This window comes from Telopea speciosissima, chromosome 3 (assembly GCF_018873765.1).
Source record: "Telopea speciosissima isolate NSW1024214 ecotype Mountain lineage chromosome 3, Tspe_v1, whole genome shotgun sequence".
Lineage (NCBI taxonomy): Eukaryota > Viridiplantae > Streptophyta > Magnoliopsida > Proteales > Proteaceae > Telopea > Telopea speciosissima.
The window spans coordinates 61460204-61482661 of NC_057918.1; the positions used below are offsets into that span (position 1 = coordinate 61460204).

General features: G+C 38.0%; 2 protein-coding genes across 2 annotated transcripts; one reads left to right on the plus strand and one right to left on the minus strand.

Annotated features, from left to right (window-relative positions):
- Nucleotides 1-10391: 10391 nt before the first annotated feature.
- On the plus strand, nucleotides 10392-12150 carry LOC122656850 (CBL-interacting protein kinase 18-like). Its single transcript, XM_043851526.1, has one exon. It carries the CDS (start codon nucleotides 10638-10640, stop codon nucleotides 11964-11966), a length of 1329 nt encoding a protein of 442 aa, XP_043707461.1. The 5' UTR covers nucleotides 10392-10637; the 3' UTR covers nucleotides 11967-12150.
- Nucleotides 12151-14186: 2036 nt separating this feature from the next.
- On the minus strand, nucleotides 14187-16651 carry LOC122656852 (structure-specific endonuclease subunit slx1-like). Its single transcript, XM_043851529.1, has 5 exons — nucleotides 16492-16651; nucleotides 15720-15858; nucleotides 15107-15240; nucleotides 14890-15014; nucleotides 14187-14793 (listed from the first exon to the last, which is right to left on the minus strand). Exons 1-5 carry the CDS (start codon nucleotides 16638-16640, stop codon nucleotides 14258-14260), a joined length of 1083 nt encoding a protein of 360 aa, XP_043707464.1. The 5' UTR covers nucleotides 16641-16651; the 3' UTR covers nucleotides 14187-14257.
- Nucleotides 16652-22458: the final 5807 nt, after the last annotated feature.

Here is a 22458-nt window from a genome sequence, read left to right on the forward strand (position 1 = left end):
CCCTACTCTTGAAACTAGTCCATTAGGATCCTAAGAAGATACACTACTCAATTCATGTTACACAAAGGAATTCATTACAAACGATCATACGAAGGAATACAATTAGTATTTGTAGACGAAGAACAAGTAACAACAACAAACAGCAACCATAGCCTTATCCCAACTAAATGGGGTTGGCTACATGGATCCAATAGAGGCTCTGACAGTTTTAGAAATAAGATAAGTAAAAAAGAAGTAAAAGGAAGTACAAAAAAAAATAAGTAATGGAAGTAGTCAAAGCAGCATCCCAGAAACATTCCCCTACAAGGGGTCAACTACACGGGTTCTTGTCCTCCAAACAAGTCTATCTTCGGTCATATAAGGATCAAACCCTACCACATGCATATCATTTCTTACCAATAGTCATTTTAGGCCTGCCCCTACCTCTTTTAGCTCCGTCAAATTGAATCTAGTCACTCTTCCTTATTGGTGCATCCATAGGTCTCCGTTGGACATGACCATACCACCTCAAGTGGTTCTTGCAGAGCTTGTTCTGGATTGGTGCAACTCTCAATTCAGTTCTAATAAAATCATTTCTTACTCTATCTCTCATGGTCTTGCCTCACATTCTCCTCACCATCCTCATCTGTGCTACACTCATCTTATCTATATTACTCTTCTTAACTGCCCAACATTTCCCCCATAAGTCATAGCTAGTTTTATTACTGTCCTGTAGAATTTTCTCTTAAGCTTAATAAGCATGCATTTGTTACATAATACTCTTGATGCACCTCTCCACTTCATCCATCCTATTTTAATTCTGTGGGACATATTATCCTTTATATCACCCTCTTTGTTAATGGTTGACCTCAGGTATTTAAAGCATTCACTTTGTGGTAGCTCTCGCTCCTCAAATTTCACCACTTCATTACCTCTCTTGGATTGACTGAAATTACACATCATAAATTTTGTCTTTATTCTACTTAACTTAAAACCTCGTGATTCCAAACTTGATCTCCATAACTCCAGCTTTGCATTAATCCCTTTCATTGTCTCATCTATCAAAACAATATCATCAGCCAATAGCATACACCAAGGGACCTCATTTTGGATGTACCTGATTAAATCATCCATGATGAGTGCAAACAAATAAGGTTTTAAGCTGATCCTTGGTGTAACCCAATTGTAATAGACAAAGAGCAAGCACAAATGAAAATGAACCAAATACATTAGCAAAATCTATGGCCCTCACATGAATGCTAGAATGTTGGCAAAGAAGATCCTAAGGTTATGATATTTTTGGGACACTATGGAAGCAGATTGTGCAAACTATGTTAGGAAATGATATAAGTGTCAATATTTGCCAATCTGATATGTACACCACTGGCAGAACTACATACATTGAGTTCTCCATGGCCATTTGTCACTTTGGGCATAGATTTCATCGGTTAAATTATCAAGTCTTCTAATGGTCATGAATACATATTGGTTGCTATAGACTATTTTACCAAATGGATAGAAACACAGTCATATTCATATTCCAAACTCACTGCGTCTAAAGTAGCCAAGTTTATTAGTGAGAACATTATTTGCTGACATGGCTTACCGCAAGAATTAATATTAGATCATGGTTCGCATTTCAGGAGACAGTGAAGGTGTTATGTGAAAAGTTCAACATCAAGAGGTATACGTCTTTACCGTATAAGCTGCAAACAAATCGGGTAGTAGAGTATGAAATGATGATAAAAATGCACCGTTCAGATAAAAATGCTCATCTAGCGCGGAGCAAAAAGAAGGGTCCTCCCTTCCTTCCCAGCCCCCTAGCCGTCTACCTCCTTTTTTTTGTTGCATCGCTGTCTAAGTTGCAGAGTCGACTGTCAATGTCACTCAGGATCAATTGCTTCTCACAGACGTAGGAGGGAGTTGAGGGACAAAGAGTACTAGGGTTAAGAAGTGAAGGATGAGACCGTTGCATTTGGGACACAAGCCCTAGATGTCTTCCGTGGATCTTCTTTCGCTTTCGTCCCCTTCTGCAAGTCTATGTAGTAAAGCTCCCCCGTCTACAAACACGGATCCAAAAATTAAAAACCCTAACTCAAATTTCCATTCTTTAGTAAAGAAGAACACTGAGATGTAAGCGATCTCCAGATTGAAGGTGTCGTCGCCTCTTTTCAGGTGTCCCTACAACCGTCTTTTGCCAAACACTCTAACCGACCACTCGTATGGGCCTCTATATTTGGGCGCAAGCACCATGCTCCTCCACATAATCCAAAAGGGTATTATGGTAAACTTCTATCGTCATAAGGGTATTTTTCCCTTTGACGAATTGTGGCCTGCTGATATCATCACTTAACAGGTTCACCCTAACGAAATGGGTATTTTGTTAGTCCCAGGAGGTCTGCAATTAAGGTTTTAAAATTAAGGAGGTGTACAAGAAGTTTACCCTTTAAATAAAAAAATAAATCTTTCCTTTGACAAGACTTACCTTTAAGGAAAAAGGTGATTTTTAAAGAAAATGACACACTTTCAAGACTTACCCTTAAAGACCAATTTCTAAAAAGAAAACAAATCATTGTAAATCAGTCATCGTCATCTAAAAAACAAAACAAAAAAAAAAATACCAAAGTTTGTGTTGCAGGTTCTGTGGTGGAAACCCACGCTTCAACAAGAAAAAAACAAACGTACATAACCAATTGACGTGGGAGCGTACACGACGCTACAAGCCACTACTATCTTCATCCTCTTTTTTTATGTTGAATAAGAAGACAACAATGGGAGAAATACTATACTTGTAAACTCAAGATCAAAAAGAAAATTTGAATCGATCAAACTAAAACATAACAACGAGACAAATAACAACAACAATACATTGTTCAATGATCCAATCATATTGGTTCTGATATCAATTGTTAGAAAATACTTAAGATCAATATGTTGGATCAATGAACACATACAACAAGCATTAATGAAAATTTAACTGGAATCATACCCGAATCCATATTGTATTGATGAAGAATTCCACTAGTGTTAGTTTTTCCCATCTTCTTTTGTTCTCTATAACTTTGTCTCTTGTCAGTCTTGTCTACTCCCCTCTCCATATAAATTATGAATTGGTAACAACTAATGGGTGTTGCTTTCTTTATTTAGATGAGGAGTAAGGATTAACCCTGAAATAGATTACAAGTAGACTTCTCCCATAATAAGGTTCAATTGTAATAAGGCCCACTAATCTTTACACTTTAAGGCGATTAACTAAAACCCACAATACCCATTAGGAAACCACTCCTTTATTGGCTTCATCCAACTCAACCTGCCAATCAACACCCATCCACTAATCCGACTCACACGATGATTGGTACTAGCCCATACATGAAATAACGTTACAGAAATGGGTGAGACCATACATTGAGATTTTTTTCCATTGAAAGATAGTAGCCTCTTATCCTTTGACTTGCTTCATTTGGAGAAGAAATGATATGATTCATGCCTTACAGGTCAGTTTTTACCAGGAAAACAAGGACAAAGGATTCGAGGGGCAACTACGAAACATGGCATGACATCTAAACGAACTGATTTTTTTGTTTGGGAAAAGACTAGGCATGTCGCCAGGTTACCCAAAATGTGTCATTCTCTCTCCTCATCTTTGAAAAAGACCCCCTTACTCTCCTGAGTCCAGTCCTGTGATTGGTGTATGTTGCTAGTTTACCTAAGGCATGCGGCATACCCAACCCCATTTCCGCCTTTTAGTTTTTGAAAATAAACTAAACGGGTATTATGGTATAACAAACGCTGATCTCAGGGTACTATCAGAATACAGTTAGATACATTTGTGTTTTTATCTTTCTCGGCCAATGGTAGATGAGTTCAGGATGGTGTGATCGACTTTAGTGGTTAAATGTCATTGGAGAGAAACTATTTCCATGATAGACAACTAGACATGATTGGCTAGTGCAATGGATTATGGATGTAGAGATTTAAGAGTTGGAGATTAGAAGAAATTACTCGCCGAACTTTGACATGAGAACGAAAATGTCTTGTAGCTACGCTTCTTTCTCGTTCTTCTCGCCCTCGGTTGTCCCTAAATCAAACTCCGTTGCTCACTCAAGATCGAAGCTCAATATCCAAAATGTTGTTGGAGGTGAAAGATCTTCTAGCTAGGAATTTTCTTATATGTTTTTTCGACGAATCTGTCATGTAAATTTGTTAATTATTTGAGAGTTGCTCTTCATGTTCTACAAATATTGAATTAGGATTCTGTTTTCACTTACTTTACCCCTGTCAATTCAGAGATTTTTTGTGGTTTTGCTTTCTAATGATATCTGGTTTTGGTTACATATATCCATTTCTTGCATGATATTGTATTTTGTGGTTCCTTTTGAACCTATATTCTTCTATTGGACTTGGTTGGTCTTTTCTCTTAATGAAGGGAGGATTTTGTCTTCCTTTTCTCTTCAGAATCAAATGGACAAATGAAGTGCTCGAGATAAGATGGAGAAACATTCGTAAAAAGTAATGAATCTGCCACTAGGTTAAATGTGGTGGTATGCAACGGAGGCTTATGGAGCTTACCAACCCACTGATTTTTTTCCTTTTTGGAAGGTGAAGAAACAAACTTAGATACGTTGCCCTAATGCATGTATTATGTGGTTTTGCGGTTCTGAGTTCATTTTTGAATTTGAGTCTGAATTTGACTTGTGGCCAATCCAGACCATTTCTTAAATATTAAACTGTCCGAATTGCCACGCCACTCTGTTTACATTCTTCCATGTTGCTTCAATTTTCATGTTTGATATTCTGAGGCAACCTTGAATTGGTAATGTATAACCTTTTATTTCCAAATGTAAGATCACATAAACGAGATCCAAATAAACTTGGATTTGGATCATACCTGAATATGCATGGAAACGCAACGAAAGAAAGATCAAAAGCCAAGCTTATGGTTACGAGCACACGAATGAATCTCCAAGATCACGATAGACTTCTCCACAGAGAATTCCACACCATAAATCCCTAGGAAGAGTTGGAATCCTAAAGAGAACACAAAACACTAGAGAGAGGGACAATTTGGTTTCTCAGATAATACGGTCTTAAGGTTACAGACTTTCTATTTAAAACCAAAACCCTAAGACCCCTGCCCCTATTTAAACTCCCACTGAGAATCGACCAAAGAGGGGGGAAGAGACCCAGTGGCTGGTAATCTCAATTGTAAGAATCAGAGGAGAACTTCAGGGAGAGAAGGGGGAGCACATTTGCTGATTGTTGACATGCAATGGCAAGCAAGAAGAGGGAATTTGTAAGCATAACTAATAAATTTAATGTTAAAGCTCTTACTGCAATAATGGAGCTTGTTGTCTTTTCCTTCTCCAGTGTGTTCCAAAATGTAAAATTTCACAATGTCAAGGTAGATGTTGTTAGAACTGAAAGAATGAAAATTTGAAGGGCTAGTAGTAGTAGGATTGAATTGGGGAATAAACTAAAGTTTGGAGATGATCTTAGTGAATTCTAACATGTACTACCCAAGGCTCAAAATTCGATTTTGACCCTGGTAAGATCAACAGAGTTTGTGCAGGTGACGATGACACCAAATGATTCTCCTCTCTTTCTCTCCTGAAACTGTGATTTACTGTGAATATGACCTTTCCATGCTGCTGCTTTAGTTTTTCTCTCTTTTCTGTTGTTTTATAGCAATCCTGTTAGGGGAATTGTTGAAACTCATGTATGCATAAATCATTCTTAGGGACGTTGAGCCTTTTCGTTGAGATTGATTGAATGAGGAAAAGAAAGAGGAACGGAAATCCAAACTCGATTCAATTTTTTCTTGGTTCACAGATTCTTAATAGACGACGTTACTTCCCCATGAGTGAAATTCTCAAACTCGATTTTTCCTTTCAATAGATTCTAATTTATCTAAAAAAGTATTATGGAAAACTCTTATTGTCATAAGGGTATTTTAAACTTTTAAAAATTTATGACTGGTTGACAACGTCACTTAACAGGTTTTTTTTTTGGTAAATCACTTAACAGTTCACCCTAATTGAATGGATATATATCTAGTAAGTCCTAGGGAGTATGAAATTAAGGTTTTAAAAAGTAGGGGTATACAAGTCAACGGGACAAACCTCAGGGGGTGTACAAGTAATTTACTCTTCTATATTTGATTATAGAGTTTTTTATAATTACCACCCCAAAATCTTTACTATCTACTATTAACCCCCCCCCCCCCAAAAAACTTTTAAACAACTGTTACCCCCCCCTCTTATGCATACTAACCACTAACTGACCCCCACCGTTACATTTACGTAACGGTGGGAGTTAGTCGTGACAGTGTGCCGTTGTCACGAATTTTCTAGGACCAAAATGCCCTTTTGGGGAGGTAATTGTAAAAAAAAAAAAAAAAAAAAAACCCATCGCCGTCTCTTCTCCTCCTTCTTCTCCTTCTTCTTCTTCTTCCTCCTCTGCAACCCATCACCGTCCTTTACTGAAAGTGACTGCTCTTCGCAAGGGAGAGATTGACTGCTGCTGAATACATGCACTGCTTGTTGGAATTTTACTGCCATTCTTCTGGTTTTTTGCCCAATTCGAATTAGGGTTTCTGCACAAGAGGTTTTTTTTTTCAATCTCCGCATGGATGTTGTTTCTTATGTAGTTGATGATTGATATAGCTGCTGCTGTTCTGTTCTGTTCTCTTGGAGATGATATATTAGCCTGTGACTATCATATTGAAGTATGATTTTCTTTTTCTCGGTCATCAGATCAGATTTTTGCAATTTCTTGACAAACCCTAATCTTGAAAAGGGTTTTTTCAATAAGTCATCTTGCTGTCACCAGATTTCTACGCAACATTGGGATTATTTTCTCTGTATCCATGAGAGTATTCATCATAAAATTCAGGGCAATCAAAGCCCTCTAATCCCTTGCGATTTCAGGGGTTTCAGTTCTCTGTACAGAGAGAAATCTCTCTCCCTGCAGTTGACTTCCCTTTGCGTAGAGGTTGTAGATGGTGTTTGGTGGCCTCTCTAATATTATCTGTGATTGATATGACTTGGTGGTGTTAGTCTGGAGACTGGAATTCTAGTTAATTGCAATTAGTTGGTTTCTTCTATGTGTGCTGAAGTTATATCTGATAAATTACAATAGCTGATTCTAAACCTTCTGTGGATTCCGTCAATGTTCAAAATCACCTTTATTAAGTAGAATGGTGCCTCAAATTATACACTATGGGCACATACTGTCGAAGTATATATAATGCTACAGAAGGAGAAGAAGAAGGAGAAGAAGAAGAACACAGAAGGAGGAAGAAGAAGGAGAAGAAGGAGGAGGAGGAGAAGAGACGGCGATGGGTTTTTTTTTTTTTTTTTTTTTACAATTACCACCCCAGAAGGGCATTTTGGTCCTAGAAAATTTGTGACAACGGCACATTGTCACGACTAATTCCCATCGTTACAGAAATGTAACGGTGGGGCCAGTTAGTGGTTAGTATGCATAAGAGGGGGGTAATAGTTGTTTGAAAGTTTTTGGAAGAGGTAATAGTAGATAGTAAAGATTTTGGGGTGGTAATTGTAAAAAACCCTTGATTATAAAAATTCAATTTATTTTCCATGGAAATTCTACCTTAAGTGTAGTAGATCCCACTATTATATCAACCCAACCCTCACATTGAAGGAGTCGTTATCTCCTCCAATTCCTTCAATTCCTCATATAAAGCAAAAATGATCACCTTACCTTTTGCCCGGAAATACTGCCTAAGGTGGGATCCACTCCCCCTTATTAGAGGAATTGAAAGAATTGAAAGTACCCTCGAATTGGAGGTGATAATTGTTCCATATCGAAGTCCTCCTTCCCCTAGCATAGAATCCATATTCCATGGATACATGTGATAGAGCGGTATCACAAAAAAATAAAAAAAAAGGATAGGGTTGGGTTGATGTAGTGGTGGGACCCACTATAGCCAAGGGTACTGGCCCCACTACATGGTGAGATCACAAACTCTGGCTTCTTGGCATCGGCGCATATTGCTGATGGTTTTGGTCGTTGGAGCCCTTACACGTGTCTTCACCGGCACAGTCAGTACTCATTTCATGCCTTTAACATTCTCGTGACTACTAACTGTAGCAGGTGAAAGACACGTGTAAAAGGCTAAGCACACTTGTGACCGGGTTGCGCCCTGCGACAAAATATCTGCAAAAGCAACAAACAAACAATTTTCTACCTCATTAGCTACCCTCCCTATGCTGCCACGTGTCTAATCAAATTGCACCAGCAGAAATAGATGAAAAGGGTATTTCAGTAAAACAAACTGTAAAGTAGAGAACTTTTGTGGTAAATGAACCGTAGAGATTCCATTTCGCAAACTATGTTTGGTTGCATGCTGCACGCATCAACGATTGGAATCTCATCATGTCCACTGTTTATTATTCTAATCGGTATCGAATATGGTATTGGGCTCACCCAATATTAATACAAATCGACCGACCGTATCAAACAGTTTTGTTTTTACTTGTTTTTTAAAGTTTTTATCCTTAATTCTATACTGATTCCTGCCGCCTGCAATATATCTAATTCGATAAGTTTTTGTGGTCTCCCTTGATCGGCTTAAGGGTGTTAATCGATTCGATTTTAGTTATTCAATTTAGTTTTTTATTTTTATTTTTTATAGAAGTTCTTCAATTCAGTTTAAGAAACAGAATATAGAAACTAAAATTGAATTGAACGGAGAATATGAATATATTTTCAAAACCAAAATCAAAATCAAATCGATTCAATTCAATTTTGATTTTATTCGATTTTGTATTCAGCTTCTGAATAGGTTTAATTTGTTTCATATTTGATATAGGTCCTATTGTTAATGTTTCTACCGACTTATTTGTTAGGACAATAGTCCATTAAATGTTTTCCCAAAAAATAAATTGGAAATCAATTTATCATCTACATTTGATTAAAAATTTAAAAAAAATATAATTTTATACGATTTCTTATTAGGTTTGAAAATAGATATTCGATTTAATTTAACGGTTTTAAGTATGAAATCGAAATCGAACCAAACTTAAAAAAGATTACAGTTGTGGACACAAAAAACGAACCAAGTTACTTTGGTTCGATTCGGTTCGGTTTTAAACAGCCGGTTCCGGTCGACTCATCGGCGGTGTTAAAAAGAATCGCTCTCGTATCGAAATTGGTGGTTGTGACCTGCGGGTGTATATTCTCTCTTAGTTCCTTCTCTGTGGGCGTATGTCGCATACGAATTCTGATTTGTTTGAGTTTCTTTCGACCAATCTTCGTGTTCTTCTTTTTCTAATCTAATAGATAGAAAGGTAAGGTTCGTGATTTCTGTGCTTTAAATCTTATCAGAATTTCAGATTCTTCTAATTGCTTTTAGGTTCATATAAATTTATGATGGTTATCGTCTCTTCTGGTTTGCTTCATTTTTTGTTGAAATTTCTTTTCCGTTTTCTGGATGTGATTTTTGGTTTTACGAGTTTGGTTTGTTGCATGATTCTTCTGTAAAATGAATGAATTCAATTTTCTTGTCTAAAATAGATATTCGGCCGAGGCAACTGTTCATATCACTTTTGTTACTCTGCTGTTTTTGAATAGGAACTTTTCTGGTTTGAAGTGGGTGTTTCTTTGTCCATTGGATCATTTTCTTGGTCGCTAGAAGCTCATTTTTTGCTTCGTTTCCGTGAGTTTAATTCAAATCCTGACCCATTATCGTCCGAAATTGTAATCGGAATTTATTACTGTATTTTATTCTGAATGAAATCCTGCCCCCTTGTCCCTATTTTTCTTTACTGTTTAGTTTCTCATCGTTGTGTTTCTTGTTGTTCTTAGACTCATATTAGTTTTCTTAGAGTCAAACCGAGAAATTTTCATATTTTATATAGGATTACAGATTAAGGGCACGATTCTTTTTTTTTTTTCCTCTCTCAGACAAGACTGTATTCTTGACTTGTTGGAAACTCTTCATTGTCAATTTTTTACAGTTCTGTCCATTCAAATCTCGATATGCTTCTAGCTTAATCTGTAATTTTGTTATGCATTTGATTCTGGAATTTAGATGATCAGGTAGATGCTGACATTGGAATGTTATTTGTATTCCTCTCATTCTCCATTTTTTTCCTTTGAAAATTTTCTTCTCTGCTCTGTGGTTTCAATAATATTTGTCCCAGTTTCAAGTTTCACATTTGTAAGCATGCAGATTGACTTTGGATTCTTGAGCCCTATAGTTTTTCTGAGTTAAAACCTTGACTATATACTGCTGGTCCTATATGGTTATTTGCTACTAAGCCGAAGATACGAATTTAACTTGGTTTCTTTTTCTTTACAGCATCCAATGGTTGAACAATTCAAATAAATATATCTGGGAATGCTGAAAGATGTGCTTGAGCGTCAAGAATTCCTTCTCTGAAGTCAATGAATTTGATGCTGTACTTGAGCAATTCTCATTCATCCTAAATGAGATTAGAAATATAACTTGCTTGCCTTCCCAGGTCTATGCTCAAATATGCAGTGGGGCCACAAGCCATAGAAAGCCTGTTGTGTTACAACACGATCATTGTGAAGACGGATGAGCTTCTTTTCTCCTAGTAACTCCTGATTTGTGTGTATATTGTATAAGCAGGAGGGCTTAACTTGCTATGTTTTAGGGTTTGTAACTTGGAATGGAAAATAAAGAGAGTGTGTTGATGAAAAGGTATGAAATAGGGAGATTATTAGGGCAAGGCACCTTTGCTAAGGTCTACCATGCGAGAAGCCTTGAGACTGGCCAGAGTGTGGCCATTAAGGTAATAGATAAAGAAAGAATCTTGAAGGTTGGGCTGGATGAACAGATCAAGCGAGAGATATCTGTAATGAGACTTGTTAAACACCCAAACATTGTACAGCTTTATGAGGTTATGGCTAGCAAATCCAAGATTTACTTCGTCGTGGAATATGTTAAAGGAGGTGAGCTCTTCAACAAGGTGGCCAAGGGGAAACTTAAGGAAGATGTTGCAAGGAAGTATTTTCAACAACTGATTAGTGCCGTGGATTTTTGCCACAGCAGAGGTGTTTATCACCGGGATTTGAAACCTGAAAACCTACTTCTGGATGAAAATGAAAATTTGAAGGTTTCAGATTTTGGGTTGAGTGCCCTTGCTGAATCCAAGCATCAAGATGGGTTGCTCCACACTACTTGTGGGACACCTGCCTATGTTTCTCCGGAAGTAATCAACAGAAAAGGATATGACGGAGCTAAAGCTGACGTTTGGTCTTGTGGGGTCATCTTGTATGTTTTGCTGGCTGGTTTTCTTCCTTTCCAGGATTCAAATTTGATGGAGATGTATAGGAAGATTGGAAAAGGAGAGTTTAAATGCCCCAATTGGTTTCCTATGGAAGTACGCAGGCTGCTGTCCAAGATTTTGGATCCGAACCCAAATACTAGGATTTCTATCACAAAGATCAAGGACAACTCTTGGTTCAGAAAGGGTTTGGAATCCATCTCTACAATTGAAAGAGAATGTGAGGAACATGCTCCTATGGATGCTGATTCACTTTTCAGCTCTTCTGAGAATAGCGCTGTTGCTGCTGAGACAAATCAGGAGCTGGTCAGACCTAATAATTTGAATGCTTTTGATATTATTTCTCTTTCAGCAGGATTTAACCTCTCTGGTTTGTTTGATGAAAATGTTCATAAGAGGGAGGCACGATTTACATCCAAGGAGCCTGTCTCAGCTATCATCTCTAAGCTGGAGGAAGTTGCTAGGTTACTGAAGTTGAAGGTGAAAAAGATAAGTGGGGGTTTGTTGAAATTGGAGGGATCAAAGGAAGGGAGGAAAGGTGTTCTTTCTATTGATGCAGAGATTTTTGAGGTCACTCCATCTTTCCATATGGTTGAGCTTAAGAAGTCTAGTGGAGATACGCCGGAGTATCAGCAGATACTAAGACAGGATATAAAGCCAGTTCTTAATGACATTGTCTTGACTTGGCAAGGTGATCTGCAGCAGCAATAAAAACAGCAGCTGCCATCTTGGTTGTGTGGCCTTTCTTTGACCGTGTATTCCGAAGGACATTTTTTCGGCTTGGCAAGTGGTGTGAAGGAGCAGGAGCAGCAGCAATTGCAGTGGCATTTTCTTGAATGTGCTCTTATGCCACTCTTTTCTCCTTGGGCTTTCATTATTTGGCAAAATATATTGTCTTTGTATTTGTATTTGTACCTTCCTATAATCTGTTAATCCATGTATTTGCATTATGTAAATTTTGTGTGTTTTGTTTCTTGTTTATAAAGAACTTCATTGAAGTAGCACATTATATTGTGCTTTTCTTCCATAAGCTTCATTTCTGTCCTGCTTTGGCTTTTAGCATAAAATTTCTCACATATGAGCTTGAACTCCCTTACAAATCAAGGTTATGGCCAAAATTTATGGGTTACCGATCAGTGTGGAGATTGTTGAGTCATGAAAAAGAATAAAGAAGAGCTTAAGCAACATATGGAGGCTGAAAGAGCAAACCCGGAATGTAATCCACTGGATTGTATATAGCTTGTAACTGGCTAGACATGCCTTGTTCAGTTGGACGACAGGTCCTATAGGGATTTAATTTTGTGTTGAAAGCAAGGAATCTGAGCTCTTGATTAAGTCATGTGCTAAAGTCTGAAAAAAATCAGCACAGAAAATCTTTCTGGTCTCTGTTAATGATGATTTTATTTTTAAGTGTACCATAAGAGAGTACGATGGAAAAAAAATCTTTTATTTATTTATTTATTTTTTGTTTTCCTCTGAAGGATGCCTTGAGAGAGTAAGATGAGAAAATGACTCTATGGGGGTGTACACAGACGCATGCACACAGTTCAATTAGATATTAAAGGGCATCGTTTGTTCTTCTCACCGAAACTTCTTGTTCATTACTTCCATTTCTTGTCAGACTTTGAATGCCAAGCCAATTTGGTTGCAGATGCAGATCAGTTGGGCAAATGGCTATTACTCCTGAACGCCATCATCACATTTCTGTTTCTCTCCCTATTTCTTTTTTGGTCTTACTGCAGTTTCTTACTAAAACAAAAATAGTTACAAAATTCAAACCGTTCAACCCATGCATGTCTTGGTCAGAGTGATAAGTGTTTGATTCACCTAGCCAGTACAGTTTGATATTAAATTATGGTATATCTGTTTGTAGCCGAAATGGTTACAAGTGAGTGTTGTAAGCTTGAAAATCAATGCCTATCCGATCAATCCATGGAGTTCCAGCCCCCAGGCAACTTTGGCTTGTATCCTTCCAAACAATGGCAGAATGGTGACTAGTTTGTGTCGCAATTACTGTACCACACATTCCGTAATTGTCGCAGTAGTCTCTCAGAACTGGTCAGAATAATTTCCTACTATTGCTCCAACCATTCCTAGTAAGATATTGAAGCTCTCCCCTCAGATGCTGCAGCTCTGCTTTGATTCATCGGAGAAAGAAATTCTCACCCTGAAGAGTAGTAATCTGGCATTAAAAGAGGGAAATTCTCAATAGGAAATCTGGGAGATGACATGTCCGAACCTAGGGCACTTCATCGTCACTGTGGCAGCAGTAGTAACGGTTGTCTTGCATTGGAGATGGAAGCTGTCATGAACAGAGGGAGTCGGAGCCGATGTCGTTCAGCAGCACAATCTTAGGGATGAGATGGGTTACCACCTTTAAAGCTATGGTGTTACCGCCTAGGCCGGTCAGGAAGAGAATGGTGTTGTTGATGATGGTTACTGTTATTGTGGGGAACACCATTGTTAATGGGGAGGACTGACCATTGGGCCTGGCGAACGGGACATGACCATTGACGGCTGGATTGGTGATGATCCCGGTAACAGCTCGAGCGGAGGGGTTTGTCACACTATGTCATGCATGAAGAAGGTTACACTGGCAAATGCAGCCAGGTCAACAGTAGCTCGGCTGGTGCCAGTGGCAGTAGATGCAGCAATGCCAAGCCTCATCTAGAATGCAAGCACAGGTGATAGTGGGCAGTCATAATGCCACATCATTATACAAGAGGCAAAAAAGTAAGGTTACAAATTCTGCTTGCAACCTTCTTTGTTACAATCAAACGAACCCATTGAATTAAACCAATCGTTACAGTTTATTCAACAAATAAGTTCGTGGTCAATAACTAACCATAAGAGTTCAGATCAAACAGCATAGAGGGATATAATACACGTTTTTTTATTGAAAAATGAATTTTATAAGGTGTGATACATCGAAGAAACAAATTCTTTATTCCGAGCCAGAAATTGATTTCCATCTTTCGATTGTAGGTTACATATCCAACATTTCATAATTGGATAAAGTTTGGTGACTCTGTCAAGTCAATAATCTTGGGAACAACTCGAAATTTTCTCTTCCTACGATACGAATGAATAATCCGGTCAGGAGTGGGAGTTGACAAATTTATTATCTCAACTTCAGGAGAGGAAAGAAGACCATCAGTTGATGGTGGTTGATCATTACCAGTAACTTCCGTTGTTTGCAGTTCTCCTTGCTGACCTAATTTACTATCACCCTTTTCAGTCTCCTCAAAGATATCTCTATCTTCCAATGTTTCTTTGGTGCCTAAGGAGCTGGTTATACAGCATTCACCAGCAAAACCGGGAACCCTGTGATCTCTTTTTGGAGTGAGGGGGCCCTCAGGCATCCCAAAACAATTGTCATCTTCCATCCTTCTGGTCTGGACATGAGCAGCAGTCATTTCAATGCCATACCGATATTCAGCAAAATTGTGATCTTTTATACCCAGCTCTGTTATTGGTCCATCATCATAATCATTTTCAGCCTCCTGGACATCTTCATTGTCTTCTAAAATCTGTCCACCTCCTATGTAGCAGGTACCCATCTCTGTTACTGGTCCATCATCGTAATCATTTTCAGCCTCCTGGACATCGTCATTATCTTCTAAAATCTGTCCACCTCCTATGTAGCAGGGAAGTTCATCCATTGAACAAACTTGGACTTTCATATGTACTGGCAAGCTTGGCCATCCAGCAGAGTGTGTCAGGTACTTTGTCGAGAAAAAGTTTACTGTGAGGTTCAAGCTGATGAAAAAAAAAAACAAAAAACTTATGAACAGACATAGTAATCTAGAGAGAGAGAGGGGCTTGGGGGGGGATTCTAGGAGATATTTTACCTCTCCCATGCAGGAAGATTAAGCATTGTATAGACAAGCTTGATCTTATTGGCAATGCCAGAAAGGGATTTAAATTCTGCAGCTGCTTTTCTAACAGCCAATGACTTCTTTGGATGCTGCCAGGCCCACTCAAACTGCAATTTCAGCCAAGAAGTACTAAGTATCATCGAACAGAGAAGCTGAAAACTCTCCCAAATGACAACGGAGGGCTATGATTCAGGTGCCTTGAGGAAATGTAACCTCCATTCTTTATATCCCTTACCACATACAGTCAAAACTCCGGCAGAAAAATTACATTTATTATCAGAATTATCCAAGCAGTAACTAAAACATGGCCAACTAGCAGAAGGTTAGGATTGAACAATTTTAATCAACAACATGGCACACATCTCTATTCAGTGCAGGATAGGAGAAACAATAGTACAGATGCTAAATATTAGTGTACCAGAAGATAAATAAAACAAAATAGAGGAAGCACTTCCAATTGAAAACAACAAGGTAAGATTTTCCTCATAGATATGGCAATTAGGAAAGCTTTAATTTCCACATCAAACAAATTTCAACAGAAAGAAACTCCATCACAGAAGACATATTTAAGGTTTAGGATAAACACCTGGAGTGCAGAAACGTTAGTTGGGAAACCATATATGCATAATACCATTTCCCAAGGGCGCTTTCTCTTTGTCCTCCAAGCACCACTTGTCACTGCACCATTATGCTGCCTAATCCGACGACGAGGGTTTACTGTAAACCTATAATTATGTAAATATGTCTTGTTAGTTCAGTGATTGCACAATTGTATCATAAACCTTCAATTTTTTATTTGGAAAGATTCTACTCGACTAGAGAGAGAGAGAGAGAGAGCCTCACCACACACTGAATGTTCTTAATGGAAACAAAAATCAAACAGATAAGAACAACATATATTTCCTAAAGAAAGTTCCAAATTAGATTGTTGAATTTGTTTGGCACTGCATTAATCGGCGGAGTAGGATAGAGGGCAGAGTCTTAAACATACTAGGATACCCCAGGAATTAGATCTTGTCCTAGGGTTTCTGAAAACAATTTCAGGCACGGGAAAGATTTGAAGTCGAATATGGGATCTAGACATTAAAATTTGAGGGCTTCATCAAAAGAACCTTTTTTTTGAGAATTTGAGCATTTTATAGCTTTAAGTAGGTAGTAATTGAAGAAAACTCTGAACACAGAACAATTAGGTGAGCTGTACAGAAAATAGGGTTGCATAAATCGAAAATCAACGAATTTCGAGTGATCAAATATCAAATTAACTAACGTGAGATTCAGTAATCGCAGTTAGAGCAGAGAAAATAGTTCTATTTGGAGTGAAGAAGAAATGAGACAGAAAAAGAAAGCAGACTACGAACCCGATGTAGGTCTGGCCTTTGAATCTGGGGCTCAAGGAGCACAGAAGGTAGCAAGCGAAAAACCCTTTCCCTCCTTTCCCAGTTTCGTTGCATGTTTCTTCGTCTTCTGGTGTTTCTTCTGATCTTAATCGATCTTTTCTTTTCCTCATCTGTCTCTCTCTCTCTTGATCGACCTGAGTCCTGAAACAATTCGACCGTTAGTATCCCCTCACTCCAGCTAAAAAAAAGGGACCGTTACAAAAAAAATCTCTGAAGCTTGAAACAGTGATTCCGCTAAAATACGCCGTTAAGTAGTTTGTTGGACCGTTAAAGAGTAACAATTTAATGGCGAAAATGCCCTCATTTACGAGCGAGAGGGCCTTTCAAGTGCGCTTCCAGGAGTCATCCTTCTGTTGTTGTACGTAGGCTTGTAGGAATCAAAGCCATTGGTTCGGTATCTTATTCTGATTGAATTACTTTGAAAAGGAGCCTACATCCAGGTTCCAACGCTGTTGTTACAAGGGATACAAACCCGTCAACAACGACAAAGACTTTTAAACTGCGTTTGGTATGCATTCAGGAATCAGGAATGCATTCTAAGCCGACGACACATTCCAAGAAGTCATACCAAATGCAGCCTCATACTTCCATCATGATCTTAATCATTTGGACCTTTGTTAGCAAAAACATGTTTAAAATTCCAGTTTTTTTATCGTTTTTCCAAACATATAGCAAAAATGGCAAATGATAAACATTTTCGTTTTAAACACATTTAAAATACGTTTCTGTTCTTTTAGTATTCTTGAGGACTTGGACATGTTAAACAATGGTTTACTTAACCGATCATATTTCTCTCTCCCGAACTCTGATCCACTTGATTCTTTCACCGATGTAAAGATGATTCGAAGGCTACATTTCTCATGATATCACCTTCAACTCAAGGTCAATGCAGGGGACCCTAAAAATGAGCTACAAATTGATGCATCTACTAAAAAAGGATTTTTAAAGTGATGACTCTCAACTCCAACTAAACATGCATCACTCCATTAGTGTATTGGCTGTGACAACAATGAGCAACACCATCGTCGAACCACGTTGCTGAACTTTGGATGTTATGGTGTATGAATTGGGAATTGATATTGGATGATATTAGATGACATGTCTTGGAATTTACAATGGGTTGTGGAATATGTATGGAATAATTTTTTATGTTACAGATGTTTTGAACATTAGAAGCAATATTTCAAATAAAAATTCCTCAATTTATATGAGAATAGTGCTCTTTTTTTATTCGTTTTTTTTTTTTTAAATATAAACGTTTAAAATACGTATCGTTCGTTTTCTATTTTTTACCATTTTATTTAACTGTCCGTTTGCAATGTTTTAGCGTATAAAACCCGTACCCTTACTTCATTTTTTTGTCGTTCCCCTTTTTGCTAAATATGATCTAGACCATTTTTTATTTATTTATTTATTTCAAGAGAAGAAAACAATAACTAAACAGAAAAAAAAAAATCATCAGAATCCACATGCAATCTATGCTTCTTCAATCTAGATCCTGTTTAACAAAAAATTACATTGTTAAAACTATTCACATAAAAGTTGATATCTAGCAAAAAAGTAAATATCTCCCAATACTAGCAGTCCATCTCTCAATACAATATTTTTTTGGCTAAAGATCAGCAATGTGTATTTACAATAAAAGGATGTTTACAGTGTAAAGAAAACTGAGAAAAACAACTTAATCTCCCCAAAAAACATGACCCTTGAGCTTAAAACCTTCAGGTCATATTTGGTCTGGGTGATTACATACTTATGCTATTTAAGTGAAACGATAGAAAGGTCGATCTAGCGCTTCCCAATAAATGGTCTGTCTGATAAACTGTGGTGCTGTCACCCAGCAATTGTTCTCCTTCCTTTTTGCCGCATGTCTAGCAAGAGCATCCGTAGTTGAATTTGCTTCTCTATAGCAATGGGTTATTCGCCACTTTATGGTGCTAAGAAAGTTGCTTGCTTTGCACCACATGTTTAATCGACTCTAGGGTAGATTGCTGGAAAGGATTGAGTAGACAACCGCTTCAGAGTCACACTCAATCCAAATAAATTTCACACCCATTTCTCTTGTGTGTTCAACCCCTGAAAAGAAGGCTCCTAGCTCAGCCATGTAATTTGTTCCTTCACCTTGGAATTCAGAGAAGCATCTTATCACCTTTCCCAAGTGATCACGAATCAGACCCCCTACTCCAATTGAGCCCGGATTCCCTAAAGACGAGCCATCGATATTTAGCTTCCACCACCCTCTTGGGGGCTGCTTCCATCGAACTTCTAAAATCCTTCTTGCTGGTGTCTTTTGTATATTCACCTTGAATAAATGTGACATGGTTAAGTCACTCACCGTTTTTACATGCACTCCACCTTTCGCCTGTAGGCTTTCTCCTACCTCCTTGTAGCATAGCCTCATTACTTCTGAAAGAGTTCTACTCAAATTGTCATATCTTCTTCTATTCTGCTCCCACCAGATATTTTTGCAGCAGATAATTAGGATTATATCCCAAACTCTAGGTAATGGGACCATCTTGTCCTCCTGCGCCACCAAGAAAATAGCAATTCAATGGTTGGGAAACCACTCCAGGTCTGATTAAAGGCATACAGTACTTCCATCCAAATCTGATGTGCAAAAGCACAATTAATAAACAGGTGATTTATCGTTTCACTGTCACTGTAGCAAAGGTCACATCTTGATACTAAAGGGACTGTTTTCCTGCTAACCAAATGATCAGTTGGTAACACTCCTTGTGCCAATCTCCATCCAAAAACTGCAGCTCTAGGATGTAGGTCTCCATTCCAAACATTCAATGTCCATCCCGGTGTGGGTACCTTTCTTCTCAGCGCCTCCCAAGCAGACTTTACTGTGAATTGCCCATTGTTGGTGTAAGCCCAAACTCTCATATTAGGCCTATTATTGCATGATATTCTGCTTTCTTCAATCCTCCTGAAAACTCTTTGAAGGTCTGCATCTTGAACTGTTGGTAGATCCCAATTTTCATCCTTCCAGAAATCTGCTACCATAGCCGTTAAACTTCGAGGCAAGTGCAGGGGGAGTATTAGATCTTCAACACTCTGGTTATCTACCCATCTGTCATACCAGAAATTTACAAAGTCTCCACTTCCTATTACCCATCGTTCTGAAGACCGAATAAATTCCCAAACTCTCCTCAGCCCAGGTAAGAGCGTAGATGTGCCACCAGGTTTCTTGAGAGTGCCATCTTTACTCACTAGTCGCCCTTTCAAAAAGGTTGTTAGAGTTGAATTATCTGAGTAAATATTCAATGCGAGCTTAGCAATCAAGGCTAAGTTTAACTCCCTTAAACGGCGAATTCCCAAACCTCCTTCCTTCTTGGGCTGACACAGCTTTTCCCAACTAAGAGTAATAGCCCTAGAGCTGTCTACATCTCCTAACCAGATGAAATTGCGAATCCATCTTTCCATAGTTTCAATTACATTTGTCGGCCAAAGATACACTGAAAAGTTATGAACTGGCACACTACTCAAAACTGTGCGTATTAGTTCAATTCTCCCTGCCATAGACAGAAGTCGCCCCTTCCAAGACGCCAATCTTTTATTGAATTGATCCACCATCGGCTGTACCATATCCCATTTCACTCTGCCCTTCATAAGTAGAACTCCTAGATACCTTGTTGGGAAGGCACAAGCTGGAATTTGAAGCACTGATTGCACTCTTCTTCTTCTAGTTGTTGTGACTCTTCCAAAAAATATTTTGCTTTTCGAAAGATTTATTACTTGACCTGAGCAGTCACCATAGGCCTCCAGGAAGTGGTTGACTCGCCTTACATTAGGTAGCTCTGCCTTCATAAATATATCTCTCCGTACAATAGATCACCAAACTTTGGCAATTTATGTTTACTGGATTTGAACTATGATCCAATAAGTAAGGAAGTTTGATGGATGTCTTGTGCCATCTCTCAAAATCAATTTATATTTGATGGATTTGATTTTCTTATGGCAGTAAGTGAGATAGAGACTGAAGCCAACAAGGCTTCTCCAATGGATCAACGGAGCAGTAATACTGGGATGCACATCCGTTGAAGGTGGACTGGATCTGATAAAAAAATCAAGGGGGTAATCTGAGTTTCATTTGAAAACTAGGGGGTGACGTGTAATTTATCCTAAATATAAATATAAACTATGCCAAAGAGAGTCTTAGTTAGTGAGTTTGGGAAAGGCAATTGAACGGAACGGATACGTTTGGCAATTAAACAGATTAGATGGCAATAATACTTTTCAAAAATCCAGTGTGATAAAATGCATATGGCAATAATACGATACGTGTTTAATACAGCCACTCTATAAGTAAAAATACGGGCATATATTCACTATAGAACCACCTAATAAAAATAATAATAGCATATAGACAATGATTTTATCAAAAAGAAATCTCACAACTAAAATAAACACAATATAATATCCCCTATTACATCTCATAAGACTATCATTTATCAAATCAAAATATCAATGAAAGTATCTCATCATACATTTGAAAAAACAAAAAAAGACAATGTGTTCTAGAATTCATCTCTAAGATGAGCTAACATCACCAATGGATGTTCATGTACCTTAGTAGCAGGTTAAAAATTTATATAGTCATATGTAGAGCTCAAATGATCTGCTGTCAAGCTTGGGCTTAATGGTCTACTACTTCACATGGCATTAGAATTATAGTCAATGATCAATTGCATCAAATAGCAGTTTTTTCAACTCATGTTACTAGAATCATATTTGTTTATGAAACTTTTGTTTCGTGAATTAAACCACACAGAGATGAAGTAGGAAAAAAAAAAAAAAAAATAGAGAAAAGGAAGAGGAACGACTTACATAGGCGAAGAAGAGAGATCCTCAAATTGAGTGTTCCCACCAGTCCACCACTGCAATCACTGCTGCAACCGTTTGGCGAACGGAGACGGAGAAGAAGAAGAGGAACCGAACTTGTCTGCCTCTGCAATCACTGATTTACCCAACTGCAATTAACCGACCACGTGAACTGAAATGGGAACAGATAATAGAACGGGTGCAGGGGGTATTCAGCCTCAAAGGAAGTCTCGCCGACCACCTGAACTAAAATGAGACCAGAGATGAAGAAGATGAATAGAATGGGGGTAGTCGGCGGCAGCTAGGGTTCAAAGAGAAGAAGACCGAAATCGTTTTATGTGAGGGTTTTGTTTTGCATTTTTTCTTCTTTAAGGTTTGAGTATTTTTTTTTAAACAAAACAAAACTTAAGTTAAAAAGTATTAAACACGTTTAATATGTTTATAACACGGGTGCACTTAAAAAACAAGTTTTTTTTTATCATATATACGAAAATATAGGGTAAAATATGTTTTTTTGAATTAAACGTTCCGATACACATATAATACACGAACTTACTAAGGTAACCACTGAACTGTCCTAGTGGCCAGTTGGGTAGAAAGATAAAATGGCCTTTGTCATTCGTTCTTGTTAGAATTTTCCAGGATCCTTTTCAGAACAACACCAAAACATATTTCTTGTAATAATATACTAAGCATAAAGCTATGTGGTTAATGTGGTAGTCATCATATGGCCTCTTGGCGAAAATTATATAATTCAGAAAATTAACTACTCTTTGTTTTTGGTAATAGATTTTAGGGAGAATGTTCTCTGTGTCCTAGCACAGCCTACGCCCAGACACATGGACAGCCTGTGCAAGAAGATAGAGTGGTCATTATGCCCACCTCCATGTGACTGAGCACAAACTGCGACACAAAGAACAGCACCCCAAGATTTTATTATCGAAAACCTCTTAGAAATAGAATATTATATGAATCCCAGAATCAAGCATTAAATAACCAAGAACGGGAGAAGAAGAATAGTACTTTTGGTGCCATTGGAACATGCCACATCTTTAGCCAACCACTCTCCACTACCTGAGCATCTGTATACATTAATAGGTT